The sequence below is a fragment of the Seriola dumerili genome, unplaced genomic scaffold, assembly GCF_002260705.1.
Source record: "Seriola dumerili isolate Sdu_G_001 unplaced genomic scaffold, Sdu_1.0 BDQW01000025.1, whole genome shotgun sequence".
Lineage (NCBI taxonomy): Eukaryota > Metazoa > Chordata > Actinopteri > Carangiformes > Carangidae > Seriola > Seriola dumerili.
The window spans coordinates 18,128,641-18,146,317 of record NW_019174280.1 but is presented as its reverse complement, the minus strand read 5'-3'; the positions used below and the strand labels follow the sequence as shown (position 1 = coordinate 18,146,317).

Here is a 17,677-nt window from a genome sequence, read left to right as displayed (position 1 = left end):
GTTATTTACGTTAAGTTTTATTTTTTCCCTATTCTCTCGTTGGTGTTTGCATATTGACGTCGAAAGAAGCAATGCAACCGCGCGTATTATTTGAAGTCAAGTCAGCCACACATAAGCAAAAAAGTACCGAACATGAAACCTTTTACCCTTCAAAATAAACACTCGAAAACGTTTAAGATAAAAACCTTAATCCCCATTAATGTCCTAATCAACCTGTTTGGTGGTTGCAATGCAAAATTTGCCAATGGACCCCCGTTGTTTTTACGTTCCCATAAACTGCAGATGCAGAGATCCAGAAACCAACCAGTACTCCTAAATGGCATTGCCCCTGCCTTTTTTGAGGTAATCTTATGAGTCAAATATTTAATATCAAATATTAATATCTATTTAGGAAAATGCACCACGTAAATACAGTATAAGGGTTATGTAGATATAACATTTTGACACATGGCCCTTCTACAAGATGGTTAAAACCCCCAAATACATTTGCAAGTAATGAAATCCAGAACAAACAAACAAAAAAATAAACTGTTACACAATAAGCCTGGGGCTTATGGAGCCCCTGAAGGCCTAGGGCCTCAGGGTAGATTGCCCACATTTCCCAGTAATCCAGCCTTGCATTAATACACATTAGGCTACTTTAATTTTTATACAAGATGAAAGGACATTTATGGTACAATTGATGGATTGAAAAGGGCTTTCATAAAATTATAGGAACCCTTAAAGCAACACCTGCACCATTACAATACTTTGAGGCCCCATCTTATAGAGGGTCCCTGACTAAAATGATAATTTAAGGCCTTTATTAGGCTATTTCAGTATATCATGTCCTTGCAGGTGCATTTCACAAAATAAAAAGATCCTTAATCACACTACTACTAGTCACTAATTTCAAACTTATACATAGGGGCCCATTACTAATTTTGGCCTTCTTGAGTTGAAGGATTTAAAAAAAAAATGCTTAGCAAATGGAAGATGTGACTGTAAATGCAAATGACAATTAATGTTTGTTTGTTCAATTAATTAAGTAGATTTTGAATGTTAATTACAGAAACAGCAGATATATACAATAATCAGATACAATTAATTCTGTGAAGTGAAATGTAATTACTAACAATTTTATTTTACCATGGTCATGATGTAATAGAATCATGCAGTCATGCTATTTGCTACCGAATATCCTACAAAAAAATCACAAAAATCAACATGTTCTCAAGTGACTGAGGCTTTTATGCTGGAAAGCACAGCCGGAAGTGCTTTTTCCTCTTTGAGTTTCGCTTGACAGTGGTCCACCGCACCCACTGGAAGCTGGAGGCTGCCTGGGAAGCTGGAGCATCCCTGTTTTGCTACCCACCGACCCCAGCACCAGTGAACAAAAAGAAGCAAAGCCCAAGCTTTATGTTGACTATCTGAGCAGACATGGGATGCAGGTGGGGAGGGATTGGTCATCCATCGCTGAGTTAGCTGACCGGGGCTTTTTTAATTCAACACTACATCCAACACTATGGCTAAACAGTACGATGTTCTCTTCCGACTCCTGCTTCTCGGAGATTCTGGGGTTGGGAAAACATGTTTGTTGTGCAGATTCACGGACAACGAATTTCACCCGTCTCACATCTCCACCATCGGTAAGACTCCGCACCGCCAGCACGAGTTATTTCTTCAATTTTATTCTGCACTTGTATTCGTTAGCTCTCCTATTGCTTTACAGTGGTCTTTCAGCCTTTTCTATTGATGCCATATGCGCAGCACTCTCTCTTTGTGCCCACTGGATTTTCAATCTACATTTCATGAATTAGATTTGGTCAGTTTAAAGTTTAAAGAGGCTATGGCTCAATTTCATTAGAGGAGTGGAATGAAGAGTGTGTTAATTATCAAATCAACGTGATTGCATTGGTTGAGGACGCCCTGAGGCGAAAGATGAAACACAGCATCATGCAGATGAGTTTATTAACTATCAGCACTTGGCACTGACTTTGGTATAAGGTAATGGGCTTTGTTTTGCATCAGGCTCCCATGTTATCTGCTAAACTGGAGGTTTGGGGGGTCCCCAGGTGTCCCTTTGTGGGCTCTGAGGGGTTCCTACTCAAAGAGATGAATGGTTTTATTTATTTATTGTTTCATTTATGTTTAGATAGTTTACTGTATCATCCCTATAATGAGCCAAGGACTTTCATATGAAATTTCATCTCAACACAAAACATGAAATAATAATGTCAGTTTTGGAAACATCTGACTAAACCTCAGTCAACAAAATAAGGTTTATGGATAATCATTATCACCACAAATGTGATGTTCTGTTCTTGTGTGACAAGGCTGATTTTGACATATTCAACTCCGTCTTTATCTGTAGAACCAACTAAAAGTATCAGTTTCTACACTTTGTCACGGATTTGCCACATCCCTGGAAATGGTATCGGCTCAGCAGAGCTAAGCCAGCCTCTTTGCTCATAGTTAAGGGCTGTGCAGTATATCTATCTGCATAGTTTGGATTCAGAGTGTGGAGCATGACAGGCACATTACCATGCTTCACTTTGAGGTTAGGGAAATAAGGATGTACAGTGAGCCATGTTTTTTTTTTTTTCTCCACATGCTGTGGTGGAGTATCTTATCTCCTCCTCTGTGGCACCTGGGCTGCCTCTCCCAAGTGCGTGTTTGTGTGTTCACTTAAATGACATATTTTCTCCTGGGAAGCTCTTTTTATTTATTTTCTTTTTTTTAATTAAAGTTAGCATCTACTTTCTGACACTGTTTGCTGTAATTGTCCATAATTTGGAGAAGACAAAATACAGAAATCCCTGTGGCTTGAGGGTGAAGTAAAAGTCAGGAAGTGTGTTTTCTCTGGTTGTGATGGATGATTTCATTGAAAAGACAGATAATATGTTTTCCCAATGAGTCATGAAACTGGTGGTCAGGGTATGATCTGCAGACAGACAGACAGACAGACACAGAGAATACAATTGGACCATAAATTATTCAGTGTAACATTATTTATTAACATTATTTTTCGACCTTTACCTGGAAGCTTTGGTAGTACAATCAAAGCCTTTATGATTCGTGAGTGCTCAGTGGGAGAAATCCAGTTTTCCACTCTTCTGCTCATTACACGAGCCTCATCACACTGAATCTTAAACGCTTTTGTTGTTCCACCTGCTCCAGCCAGTTGTGATATACGCTCACATGCTTACACAGACTGCAGTATGCTATTTTAAGTCGTGCTCCTATAGCGCTCTACAGGAGACTTCCACCCTGTAGAGTCATGCTCATGTTGTACATTGCAAGCCTTTCTGATTCCTCTTAGAAGAAACGTTCAGCCTGCACATGCATATCTCTTGCGTCCGAGCAGTCCAGATATTCATGCAGGACTGAATAGTTGTGGGCAGCAGACTGTGTCAATAGGCCACGCTGGGAGGTGTTTCATGGGCCTGCGATAATTCAAACCTCTCTTCAGACTAAACAAGAATACAAAATTCAGAGAGAGAGAGAGAGAGAGAGAGAGAGAGAGAGAGAGAGAGAGAGAGATATCAAGAGTGACCACCATCAGTGCTCTCCTGCGGTGGATCAATAAATAATTTCCCAACCTTCATGGTGACAGAAGGATATAAATTCTCTCCCGTGCCCCCCTGATGGGCAGCTCCATTATTCACCAGTTCCTGTTACAGTCCACTCATCCACTTTTTGCTCTTAATTATCTCAAAACCTGCTGGGACCTCTCTCTCACACACAGAGAGTTGTATTCAATAAAGCCACGTGGACACCCAAACATTACTTGATTGAAGTAGTTACAGCGGCATCAATGCCGCTGTAACAACCTCCGCCCTTCTTGGAAAACTTTCCGATAGATTTTAGATGCTGGCTGCAGGGATTTTCTCCCATTCTGTCACAGGAACTTTAGTGAGATCGGGCACTGAAGTTTTGGTGATGAGGTCTGGATCGTAGTCTGTGTTTTGATTCATCCTAGAGGCGCTGGACCAAACTCAGAAAACCATTTCTTTCAATGTGCGCACGACAGTATTGTCATGCTGAAATTGGACCCTCCCCAAACTGATGCACTCTATTGTGCAAAATGTTGTTGTATGCCGGTTGAAGTCATGACAAACAGCCCCAGAACAAAAGCACACAAAGGTAGATGGACAGGAGTTACCACTGTTTCCAGAGTTCAACACAGTATTCTTTGGTCAAAGAGAAAACTTTACAGTGATACGGTCAATGATCTATAGAGGCTGCATGAAATACAGCAGATATACCATATATTTTTACTGTCTTGTGGTCTTTTAAATTATTTCTGTAATCTTCGAACCGGCAAAGAATTTGTGCACAGAACAAAGAGAGTTGAAACCACAGAGCGAGAGCTGCATTCAAACTCAAGCCAAGATTTTTGTCTTTGCTTTGATCCACTAAGGTTTTTCTTCTTTTCTTTTTTTTTTTTGAGATACTCAGAAATAGGATAACAATCAATAGCAAATCTGGCAATAGGATCCACAGAGGATATGGCTTCATTCCCTGGTTACAGCTCACTATAAAATAATAATCAGGAATCAGGAATTCTGATCTCACCTGAACGATTGACATACCCTTCCTCAGCCAGGTATCCTGTTTTATTTCAACAGGTCACTCTATTCCTCCTAACATTTTCAGCGGGGCCCTGGAGTGCACATTTCACTGGCAGAGAGCAGCTGTATAGAGATGATTTAGTAATGGTATTCAGTCACACTGCAGAGTTTAATCTTCGTCACTGTTACCTCGGCAGTCTTGTCACCGGACTCCTCAGAGCTACCGGCTGTCAAAATACCTATGAAGTACGAGCGCGGCCCTACTCTATATCATAGCTCAATAAGCAGCTGTCCTTGCGGTGGTGATCCCAGTGGTGTTGTGGTCAGGGCCTGGTCATGCACTCAGCCCACTGCTGCTTGATGAGTTCATTAGTCTAAAGGGCCTGGCATGGATCACAGATGCCACAGATGGCCGTCCTGCTGTAAACAGGTTATCAAGGAAATGAATGCTGTTGGCTTTCTAGGAACTGTAAGGTGTGAGCTTACATCTTATATGTAGTTGGGATCCTGTTTGTTTGTTAGCATGTTTGTTACAGCAGCAGTCTATGTCAGAAACTGCTTGATATGAGATGTGCTGTGGCATCTCTGGTTTGCATCTGGCTGGGGACTTTTGTTGCACGTCTCTCATCTCTCCACTGTGTCTTTTGATGAGGCATAAAAATGGCCCCCAAAAAATACAGATTTCAGTTAAATTTGGTGAAAATTTAGGCCATGAACCAAGGAACAGGTTCATTTTTGGCACTTAAAGTTTTTCCATGTAACCTTTAAATCAAAAGGTGCAGGATATAACATGAGCAAATCTGTACATTTTAGGTCAATACAAATAAATCTGATAATTATATATTGCCCAGTATTCATTTCTCACATAGCACTTAAAAGATTAGTCCACCAACTCCGATGCAGTAACAGTCGGACTCATGGTCGGCATTCAAAAAAAAAAAAATCAATACAGCAGAACCAGATTTATCATCTTCTGTATTCTCCACACAGTCTTCTTTGTCAAAACCTGCTGTCCACATTACCCACAATGCAACTCAACTGCGAGCAGTTTGGTTGGAGATTCAGGTGTGTTCTGCCAGTAGCAGCGCAGATCCAACACTGATCACCAGGTGACATCACTTATGTGCGTAGACATATATGATGTTTGGCATTTCTCTAGTGTAATTTCCTGTCACTTATTGGCCCTAATATATGTAAATACCAATGTATCTGTGCTAAACTCATATTAGCTGATGTATCAGTTTGGCAGATTCATCACTCAGGCTGAAGTATAGAATCAAAATTATATTCATTTCCTGGATAGCTAAAAGATTTTTTAAAATTTTTTGCTAAACTGTTTTTCTCCTCTCAGCGTTCATTCAGTCTTCTCCCTTTGGAAGGGATTTAAATTCAGTCATGGGTTTGACCAAAATCCTGATCTAAACAGAAATGCTGTGTAACACTGGTCTGGTATGAAATCGTCATTTCATTTCATTATTAGAAAGTTTAACTGCACAGAATGATGACAAGTTTATAACTGATGAAAATGTCTATCCTTGATCCTGCTGTGGCCTAAAGACAACAGCTGTTAACAGTTGTTGGCTGTCCTCAGCCGGTAATGATAGTCATGGATGACAGACCCATTCTCCAGTGAATTTGTGTCAGTGCCAGAGCGTCCATCCGTCCATCCATTAGTGAGTCTGTCACCATTACCTACAGCACACTGACACATGTCCTAATCCGTCTTGCATAGTCGAACACAGTCATCCTGGTAATTAGTCAAGTCAGTTATGGGTGTGTACCCATTACGTTTTACATGGCTTTCACACTGCTGATTGTGAAATGCTGCCATGTTAAATTAACTGCTGTCTCTCATATTGTGCACATCGTGGTTGTCCCCATTGTCACAGTTTCCCTCTGAAGGGAAGAGGGGAAGCTGTAGAATGGCTTTTTTTTTTTTTAAAGCTGTTCTTTGTGACTTAGGATTTAACAGTTTTATAACAGCTGAATGTTTCTCAAAACTTGGCAAAGTAAAGGTGTGAAGTGTTTGCTATGCAGAAAAAGTACTGTTAAGTCAAATACGTAGAAGTCACAGACACAGTTCAATTCAATACAGTGTACTTTATTTCCCGATAATATAAACCAAACAATAACATACTGAAGGCCGCTCTTGAATGCAACATGTTTGGCTGCAGAGCACACGAATTCACCTTTAATCCGTCCTGTAACAGTAACTGTAACAGGACTTTCCACACAATCTCTCCTTGCAGACTGAGCAGTTGTGCAGCAAGTGGGTCACGTGCTGTAGTGTAGGGATGGAAACACCCAGAACAATCTGAATATCAAACCTCTAACATAGAGAGACATTCTGTGTACCTTCACACCAGCCTTAGCCCATTGTGTCTAAGGTCAGTCATTGTTTGCACTGTGGTTTGCACCTTGTTCTCATTCTGCTCGGCTGTTGTAAAACAATACAAAGCAATCAGATGGTTACCCGTGGAGAATTGATTTGTTCAACAGCTGGAAGCAGACATTGTGGGCTGAAGTTTCCCAAATATAACTGTTTAATCGACTTGCTAATGATTTCCATTTATTCTAATATAGCTTACCCATGTAGTCATCTTGATTCATTTTCTTATTTTTAATCGACACGTGCGCGCTGCCATGCACACGCACGGGTTCCATTGAATCAATCACTACCACTCATAGAAATAATAAGAGGTTTTAAACATGGAGGGAGGTTTGTGTCAAATTTGTAAAAAAAAAAAACCTGATAATAACTGAGTTGCTCATCGAGCGTTGTGACTGTATGGAACATAGAACAGAACAGAGATTGGATGATAGTTTTGAATAATGTTCTTCTCACGTAATTATACGCATCAGTCGCTAAATGATAAAGTTATTCATAGGTTTTATTTATCTCCAAGAAAAAGTTGCCAGCATAAATTGACTCAGAGCCCTGTATGTTTCACAAAATGAAACCAGAACATGCATACACATGTCCAGAGAGTTCACACCTTCTGGATACAAGTAACAAGAGCTTTATCATATATAATGGATGTAATTATTCCCTGCATCCTAAACATTATTTTATTGAAACTATTGAAATTGAACAAAAAAACCCAAAACAAAACATTGGTCTGTGGAATAACAATATCAAAAGCAATGATAGTAATAAGATGGAAATATCCAAGTGATCTAAATACAAACCTCTGGCTTTCATTTCATTTGGTTCTAAAGGTTCTTTCTTTGGGATTATGAATAAGAAGAATACAGCGCATGAAGGCTGAGGCAACAGGAGCTCTTGCTTCAATCACAACTATAGCCACACTGCAGGTGATATAGCTACATTGTGTGAGGATTATGGATGTATAGGTACAAGTTTGTATATAGTGTAGTGTGTGTATATATAAAGGCAAATGTGCATATATATATGTATATATATATATATATATATATATACCTGTGTTGTATTTATTCATTATTTATCGTTTTCTGGATTTCAATGAAACTCGATGCTGCACGTGACACAAGCCATGCCATGGTTATGTTCTTACATTCATACTGTATAGGCTAGTATGAAGTTTGATTAAATGTATTACTCTGCATGTGACCCACCGATTCAGCCTGTAGTAGCTCACTTATCCATATAGGTAACTGGGGTACATAGCAACCCACAATATGTTCATTTCTGTATCTTCTCGCATTGATATATAAGTAGGGGAAACTAATTCAAAAACATTCCTTCATTTACCCATTAGCCATACTGCTTATCCTACAAAAACAGAGGGGAAATAATACATATATAAGAGTCATTTATAATTTTAGAGATTAAAAGAACAACACAATATTTCAGTTACTTCATTTTTGTATGTAATGTCTCCTCCGTGATGAATGGAAATAACGAAAAAGGTAAACCATTAAAAAATTTTCAGATTTCATCCATCTGCTTCCTTTAGACACCCACTGTAGAGCTGGAGAATCCATTAGTCTGTATCTGCATTTCACATATAAACCATTGTTGTTTGCATGGATGAATGGAGCTTAATACAGCTGGACAATGACAGTGGAAGACAGCCTCTTTTTCATTACTCTCCTCTTTCTCTTCAAGCCTCAGGCAAGGCAAGCCACTGATTGTTATGCTGACCTTTCACTTAGTCTTGGTCTGAATGCTCTCTAGTCAAAGAGAAAGTCCGCCTCACGACTTAAATGAGGCCTCACGCTGTCGAGTCAGTGAGCACAAGACTCACTGAGTCAAGCGAAGACTGTGGGGTCTTCGCTTGACTGCAGCTTGTTCTTAACAAATATGTACAATCTCAAAATCAGCCAGGGCCAGCTATTGTACACCTGTCAGCTGTTTCTCTTGGAATATAAACCTTGCAGTGGTTTTTAAATGCAGCTATAAAAACCACAAACAGCAGTTTTATGTGATTCGATCGGACTCTGTAGCTCTTTCTCTGAGCGTGATGCCAGCTGTGACACATGAGCGCTGAGTGCCAGGTTAACTGGAATGAACTGTAAATTGATTTCTCAGGGATTAGTGTGCTCTATAGAAACTTGTGGGCTTGCTTTTTATTGACTTGAATGCATTAGTGTGAGGAGACAATCATAGAGAAAAGAGATAAGAAAAAAGATGCTCTATTTAGGCATTTGGATTAAATCCCATCAAGACAGATATCCATGGTCCTCTGTATTATTTCACAGGATTTTGGAGTTGATTAATGACATAAAAAGGAATTTACATTCCACTATTGGATAGGCTTTGAACATGCAGGCCTGATTCTGATATTCTTTAGAGTAGAAATCTTGAAATTGGTTTGTCGGACTGAATGAATAAGAGATTTGTATTCTCCACCAGAATTACACACCTGGAAATGGAGGGAAGGCTTGAAACAACATTTATACATCACATAAGCCTATAACATTTAACAAACATGTGATTAAAAAGTGAAATGAGTCTGTGTCTAGTGAAACATTTCTAAGGGAGGTGGAGTTGTGCTGCATGGGAGAATCTTGAATAGTACTGGTGGCACTATTCTGGATAGAGACTTAATCTGTCCTGTAAGCTTTTGCTTTTCTGTGAACTCTGACAAAGTGTATTTCTAGTGAAGTAATCATGGATTTAGTTTTTGTTATATATATATATATATAGTCTTTATAGAAATCAAAGATTGACTTCTTTTTTCTCTCATCTGTTCCTCTGTGGTGTTATGCAGCGCTCAGCTATAGCGCTTTGCCCTTCTCCCTTATACTTCAGCTCCGATGTGATCGATGTCGAGACCTGAACGAGGACCGCGCTCACCCGATCATTAGCCCCGTCTCCTAACAGGCTGAATACACAGGGATGATGATGGGGCTCTCATCGTGTTAACGCCCTCTATGATGTTACAAAGCCGCAGCAGACACTCATGAACCTTTGTCTGTAAAAGACATGCCGGGCTAATTGATTTCAGTCACTTATTGGCCGGAGAGCACTCACCTCTCTGAGAACATTCAGAGGATTTTAGCCTGAGCACACACGCTCACACGTCCGGAGGAATATCAAACATATCCAGAGCTCCTCCGTGGATGAAGTATTGTATTTCCTAACCATATCCTCTCTTTCTTGCAGGAGTCGACTTCAAAATGAAGACACTAGTAATAGATGGTATCAAAGTACGGACACAGATATGGTAGGATATTGGAATGAAACACAATGTGGGATGGCCTTGTGCATGAGATGAACAAAATGTTATTAGATATTACTCGACGGTAGTTCTGACAGAGGGAATATTATTTATTTACAAATGTGCTACAACTATCATAACTTACAGTTGTCTGATGTTATGTTCAGGGCTGTAGCATCTACTGAAAACACTGAGGTCACGACCTTTGTATTTGTCATGAGAAATTTGGGGTTTTAGTAACCTGGAGGAATTTCAAGGTCTACAATGAGACCCTTGCACATTGCAAAGCATTTTGTAAACCGATTCCAGCAGTTTTCATCTCACTATGTTTACATTTGACTCTGTCCTTTCATAGACTTGCAATTAAAGTTGGCTTTTATAAACTGGAGCCTGAACTTACTATAGCTGCTGATATGTAGCGACAAAATGAGCCTGGAAGTCATAGTTTTAAAAACATTTGTCCTGCATTATCATCTTTCAGTCTGGCAGTAACATTGGACTAACAAGATTCTACAGCAGCATATATAGGCACAAAGGCGCTCCGAGCTGTATGCTAACATCAGCATGAAATTTGAATTTTAGGTCTATGGTTAAAATCTTCTGTGGGATGTCGACTCATGACCTCAGTATTTCTAAAACCCTGCTTACTGCCCCTTATGTTGTCATATTAAAGCCTCACAAGTGTTGTGTGTGCATACTCATATATGTTTGTTGTCTGCACAGGGACACTGCGGGCCAGGAAAGGTACCAGACTATAACTAAGCAGTACTACAGACGAGCACAGGTAGCTGGCTTTAAGTCTCCTCCATTTACTCTGTCGCTGCAAGTGATTTGCCACATAGTCATGCAATATTATTCCAACGAAGTAGCATAACAAATTTAAATCTAATTTATTTCTGAAATTAAATTTGTCACAGCTACAGGAATAAGTCATGCCAAAAGCTTGGCACTACTTCAGGTACTCAGATTGAACTGCATGTTGGGTGCTTTTGTGTTGAAAGAGGGCGGCTGGGAGGTTTGCTTGAGAGCGTAGAAACTGTCAAAATCATGGCAATATGTTATAAAAGGGTTTGGTCTTACACCAGAGGCATTGTAAGCGCACTGTTTCTCCTAATTAAAGAGAGCACGCCCCTTTACCCCCCGTGAGGTTATAATGACTAGCTCTCCATGGCCACACGCAACCATTGCCACATTGGCATAATTTTATATGAATTTTGCTTTGGGCTTCTAACGAGGTTAAAGAGGGTGGAATTGAATTGTCCATTTACCAGGAACTGGCAATGGAAATGGAAGAAAACTATCCTGTTCCTGTTTCGTGCTATAAAACAAATCAGCAGATTTCTTACCCAGCCGGTCGCTTACAATGTAAAATGCAGTGTAGACGCTGCCAATTTTCCAATTGGTGGTCTGGTTTGTTTACAGTAATCATATCAATGTCACCGATTTTAAAATACTGCTTTTAAGGCTCAAGAAATTGAGAACACGACTCTCTAAAGTGCTTTAAAATACACTGGTTCTCACCTGTTTTTTAAATCTTTGACAATCTCTTTTCAGGGAATCTTCCTGGTGTATGATATCACGAGTGAGCGATCTTTCCAACACATCATGAAGTGGGCCAGTGATGTGGACGAGGTGAGTCATGGAGATCTGGGGATTTAAGAATTGGATAAATCAAGCGCAGTGGAAAATCAACAAGCATTTTTTTCCTGTATTGCAGAAAGGGCAAAACTGACAAAACTACTTACTGTGCAGAGGCTCCAAGTTGACAAAGAACACATGTCTGACATGGTGTGATAAAAACCAAATGCTTTGACCTGACAGCTGTGCTGTGTTTATTATGTTCCATCTTCAATTTCAAATACCTGTCATCGTATTTTTTAAATGTGTAGTCATAAATTTTGGAAGGAGAAAATTTTCCTCTTGCAGTTGTTTTTTTCTATTGGCTTTGAGTCTCCATAAAGCAGTCTCATCTGCCCTGCTTCCCCTGCCATTTCCCATTTTATTCTATTAATTTAGTCATTATGGACCTAATTTCCTCTGTGGGCTTATCCGAATATATACACTATTGATCTTGGCACGCTTCCTACATATTTTTAATCTAGGTGTCATTTCCTGAGCGCTGTCGTTCTTGTGTTTTCTTCCTTCTCTGTTCTCTTGACATTTGAAATCTGTCTCTCTCTTCCTATCTCTTTAATTTAGTTTTTCATTCCTCTTGCTTATCTGTAAATATCCCTCCCTATTCACATGGCAAACCCCTGCAGTATGCTCCGGACAAGGTCCAGAAGATCCTCGTAGGGAACAAGTCAGATGACGTGGACAAAAGGCAGGTGGCCACAGAGCAAGGTATCAAGGTGGGTCAATCACTGGTTCTTTGTTAAACTATTTCCCCGAAAGATTTTTAGACTCAAGACCGGAGGCCAGTGATGATATGATTATTTACCTGTTATAGACTGGTTGAGATGCCATAGTTTCCAAAGATACTAAATATGTCAGGCTGGATTTTGGAAAATGTTTATAAAATGATGCATTTTTGGAACATAACATAAAAGATTAAATAAGGACTTATGCAGTATGTGTACAAACTGAAATTGGGAGGCTATGAGTTGGACTGAAAACTTTGCACAAAAAACCTTTAATCTTTGGTTCAGTTTGTATTCTGCGACAGAACTGGGCCTGAGTTTACTAAAAGCTCATACTCATCATATTTAAAATTTTAGGGGTAGGCATGGGTGTCTAGTTCATAAACAAGCTCTAAGAGCCCTGATGCACCGGTTTGACCTCAAAGAACAAGTGCAGACAAGTAGTGATTCAGTAGTGTTGCCTCACATTTTTCATTAAAAGCTGCACTTGAACACACCACTTCATCGGGCCGCAGCAGACAGTAACAAATCTGTGTAAAAGGGGGAAAAGAAACAGTTGTCTGTGCTGCTAAATCAAAAGGATCAGGAAAATAGAATGTGTCATTGTTATCTGTCTTGCAGTTGGCTAAGGCGTATGGAATGGACTTCTTTGAGACAAGTGCCTTCACCAACCATAACATAACAGAGGTGAGGTGACCTGGAGAGTCAGTTAAAAGGAATTAGACTAGATGACAGACCCGTAATAAGATCCGAGCAATGCATGCGGTCATTATTGTATAATGGCAGGAAATGACTTGATAAATGCAGCTTATCTCTCGTCTTGCTTTTATCCCGTGGCAAGACTTTCACACGATTGGCTGAACAGGTGCTGGCGGCCAATAAAAAGGACTTGGATCTTCTCCGGATGTCTGTTAATGACGAGCTTAATCTTTCTGCTCTGGAGGAAGAGGAGGGACTCGGTGACAGCGCGGCGGACGACCAACCCAAAGGCTGCTGGTGTTAAAGAGATAGCATACATTTTTGTTGAATATATGTCATCACCACACACTTTGCACACTTGGAAAAATATGTGTCTCCTTTTGTATTAGGCCTATATACAGACACACGCATAGCTACAATTTTGAAACCAGCTACGCCACCCCCTCCCCCCTGGTTCACGGAGCAATGCCAAAACATGAGCCATTAGAGAGCAGCTCCAAGGGCAAAGGTGGAAACATTTTGCCATAAAGTGCAATGTTTGTGGTGAATTAACTAACCGAAGGTCACAATGTCAAAGTTCCCCTCAGTGGGACAGAATGTTCTTTATCTAAAGCAGTTCCTGCTCAGTTCAGTGTGTCTTTGATGTAACCAGATGCAGTTCCTGTCCACTACGAATTCAGCAATTGACATAAAGTTGAAAAGACTAGATACAAAACCTCAAAACTTCCAGAAGAGCTGGAAAAGAAGAATTTATCATCTTTTCTTTACAGAGTTTTTACAGCAGTCCGGATGCAGAGGATAGGGAATGACTTTGAACTCTTCACAGCTGACTTGAAAATTTTTAATTTTCTGATATGCCTTGCACACAACAATATGACTGATTACTCTTGTCCTCCACCTCTTTAGTATTTTCCTTTATGTGAGCATCAACACTCATGCAGCCCTAGCCTTTTTACCTTTGAATGCATTAGATATAGTGTAAGAAATCACCACAAGAGGGCGCTATATGCATTGCAGAAACAGCTCACACACACTGGAGAGTTGTTCAGTGTTAAGTTATACTCAGACACGCTTTCTTCTTTCCTTAGCTGTCTGATTTTGGTTGTAGTTCGACTGGCAATGGCTACTTTAAATGAAAGGATCCTTAATATATGCAGCCATGTCATTATTTTGCTTTAAAATTTCCATGCAAATGTTGTCTACACAGGAAGTTTGCAACTTGTAATATCTTTGCATTAAGTGGTCACATGTACCTGACTAAGGCATTGAGAGGGAGGGAAACGTTGCAAGCAGAATTGGTCCATTTCCCTGTAGCAAAACTGAAGATTTTTTTTATTTTATAGTTTGTTAATAGCAGAAAATATCCTATCGTTGGATGGTTTGATAACTGCCCATCACTGCATTGTACATACCAGGTTTTTCACAGCATTGTAGACTGATAAAATCTTGATGGGAACATCATTAATTTAACGTATTACCATTAGAGGGCTGTATAAAAAAAAAAGTCCGCAGTGATAATTTAGATGGTCTGAAATATTCCCTCCGTGAATATAATAATGTCTTTGGTCATTCTGTCCTCACTGTTTTGTACAGAGTCCAGTGGAGATGCCATTTCTCCGTTCCCCTCAGATTTCACAAGGGACAAGCGAGAGTTTTGCATGCGATTCACTCTTCTTTCCTTTCTTTTATTGCAACTTCAATGAAGTTAATAATCAGCTGATCGTAATACAAGTATAGCATTTGACCAGAGTTGCCTGTTGGAGACTTACTCAGAGTGACCATCATAGGACAAACTTTGGCTTTTTTTTTGCAACTTAGTATTACTAAATGCTACTCAAAACAACTGTTTCTGTGTGCACTGTGTGAAATGGCAGTGTGTTGTACTGAATGATGTTCTGGATACACAATGTATCTGTGTTGTTTGCAAGAACTTTTCTTTTTTCTTTTAGACTAATTGTATTTGTGGAAATATATTACATGCAACATGTAACATTCAACATGTTATTCCTGGAGAAAAGATGTCAGATGTTTATGAGTAAATACTTGCAGATATATGACTCAGTGTCAGGGTGTCTTCTTGGTTAAGCTGTGACCCAGGAATCCAACATAAGACAGAGAAAGAACAGACAAGAGCTCAATCATATTTGCCCTGCATTGGCCAAATTCTGCATTTATCCTCTAAACTTAAAAACAGGACAATAAGGTATGGTATATTAGAATTTTTTCAGTGTAATAAATAATTAGATGTAAAGGTAGCAAAGAAAATAATGGAAAGACACATCAAATTAGGGATGGGTCATTTGTGTTAAATATTAATAAGAATATTTTTGCAATACCGATGTACAGGGACAGGGGTGGGCAATAATATTGGAAATCTTACCTCACTGAATCAATATACATTGTGACATTGTACATTTTCTGGAACTTCAACTGAGAGAAACCTTTTATAGGTAAAATAACCAGATTGAAGATTTTGGCAGATTAAGTGCAACTGTGTAACAATACAATGATACAGGATAATGATACATTGTAGAAAGTCGTGTTACAGTGGCACAAGTAGAGAAGAGTCATAAAGGCAGTGAGCTGACTCAAGATAACATCCTATACACTGCAATATCTAAAGTTAGCTAACATTAACCAACATAAGCTTGAGTGTACTGAATTGAGCTTCAAAATCAGGCATTCCATCACATTCATTCAAAGAAATCCTGTAAATGCAATATTTCTCTAAATTAGTCTTTCTCACTGATTTGTAACTAGCTAGTATCTACTCATTAGCTTTACTCAGAGCTTTCAACCTCATCTCACTCATACCTGACAACAGAGCAAATTCCACCGAGGAAGACTGTGAAATATGGTTGAAATCCCCCCAAAAGAGCTGGTAAGTTGACCGTTAGTTAATTTTTTAAAAAATGTTTTCATTTTTTTTCATGTTAAATCACATAATATGCAATCAAATTGATGTTCTATGCACTTAACTGTCCACAAACTTCATTCCACTTGCAAAAACAACATTTTTGTGTCACTTCTTAACTTGACCACTAGGTGACAGGTTCACCACATTGTCTAATTCTTCTCCTCCTTCTTCTTTTACTATAGAGTGTAAAGCACTTATGTGTCATGGTGAGAAACCTATTAGTAATTTATAGCGTTACATATGCAATATTTACAACAGTAAATAAACCAAACCATCAGTTACGACATATAAATGTAATTGCCCTCTGGGGGTCACTTTAATTAATCATAAGCTGAATACTTTGAATAGCTGAATGCCCACATAATTCCTCAACCCATTTTAAGTCTGATGGTTTTAGAACAGTACAATGCCCCACAATTTAATTTAGTGTACACAGAAAAAACATAGTAGCCTAATATAAATTTGTCATTAGCAGTCAGTGATGGGGTTTTCTCAGTAAGAATTACAGGAGAAAAAAAAACTGCAAAGCTTTTGTTCATCACCTCATCTGAGTTGTTAATGTTGTGAACTCATTAAAGCTCTTTGGGTGAAATTAGCATAATGATGAATATGCATGTGGAACTGTTGTTTAGTTGACAGATATGACAGCTCAGTATCTGTCACAAGGCTGAGTGACACACGGACACACGTACAGAATAACAATTCAGCTTGCATGCTGACACATAGCACCCACACACACACACACACACACACACACACATATATATATATATATATATACTGTATATGTGTGTGTGTGTGTGTGTGTGTGTGCGCAAGGAGAGAATTCAATGTTGCTGTAGTGAGAAGAGGCCAACATCATCACAATCATCTTTTTCTGCAACACAATCCCCTACCACATTACTCCAGGTCTTGCAGCTGTCTGACATTCAGCCATATGGTGTGTGTGTGTGTGTGTGTGTGTGTGTGTGTGTGTGTGTGTGTGGGCGTATGTGAGTGTATGTTTGGGAGTCGGGGTGATATAACTCTCTGTGCGTGGGAATGTGGGAAGAAAAGAGAAAGACGGAGAAGCTCTCCGATGAGGACAGGTACAGAATACAGTGAGCAGAGTTCATTTATGTTCAGATAAGAGGATGGAGCTGAATTCCCCGGACCTTTACACCATACAGGCTGTGATTTGTACAATTCTGTCAACATGGAGGGCCACGGGTTACCCGGCAACGCCTAGACAAGATAATTAGATATACCTGTAAAAAGGCTCTTTTAATGTGAATATAAATCCATTTTGATAACATAGCCTCGGGTGTCAGGCTGACATTGTGGGCTGGCTCTGCAAGACTAATGATGATTGTTTTTTTAAGTGCATTTACATGATGTAAGCAATAACTGTTAATGCTAGCATGTTACTAACAGAGAGCCGAAGAGCTGAGGTCATGTGTGAGCTAGTCTCTGTTCTACAAGCTTCTGTAACAAAGTTAAACAAGGTTTAATTTGTTAGCATAC

The 17,677-nt window shown here is 39.4% G+C and overlaps 1 protein-coding gene across 1 annotated transcript; it reads left to right on the top strand.

The window, feature by feature from the left end:
• The first annotated feature begins 1,307 nt into the window (after nt 1-1,307).
• rab15 (RAB15, member RAS oncogene family) lies at nt 1,308-15,297 on the top strand. Its single transcript, XM_022770311.1, has 7 exons — nt 1,308-1,628; nt 10,144-10,204; nt 10,922-10,982; nt 11,753-11,830; nt 12,460-12,549; nt 13,180-13,245; nt 13,400-15,297. Exons 1-7 carry the CDS (start codon nt 1,505-1,507, stop codon nt 13,559-13,561), a joined length of 642 nt encoding a protein of 213 aa, XP_022626032.1. The 5' UTR covers nt 1,308-1,504; the 3' UTR covers nt 13,562-15,297.
• The last annotated feature ends 2,380 nt before the right edge of the window (nt 15,298-17,677 follow it).

Bases quoted from the DNA above. Each gene is read 5' to 3' on its own strand.
- rab15 (XM_022770311.1), top strand. From the start codon at position 1,505: ATGGCTAAACAGTACGATGTTCTCTTCCGACTCCTGCTTCTCGGAGAT. The intron at 10,205-10,921 runs GTAGGATATTGG...TTGTCTGCACAG, and splicing joins AAAGTACGGACACAGATATG to GGACACTGCGGGCCAGGAAA. The intron at 12,550-13,179 runs GTGGGTCAATCA...TCTGTCTTGCAG, and splicing joins CCACAGAGCAAGGTATCAAG to TTGGCTAAGGCGTATGGAAT.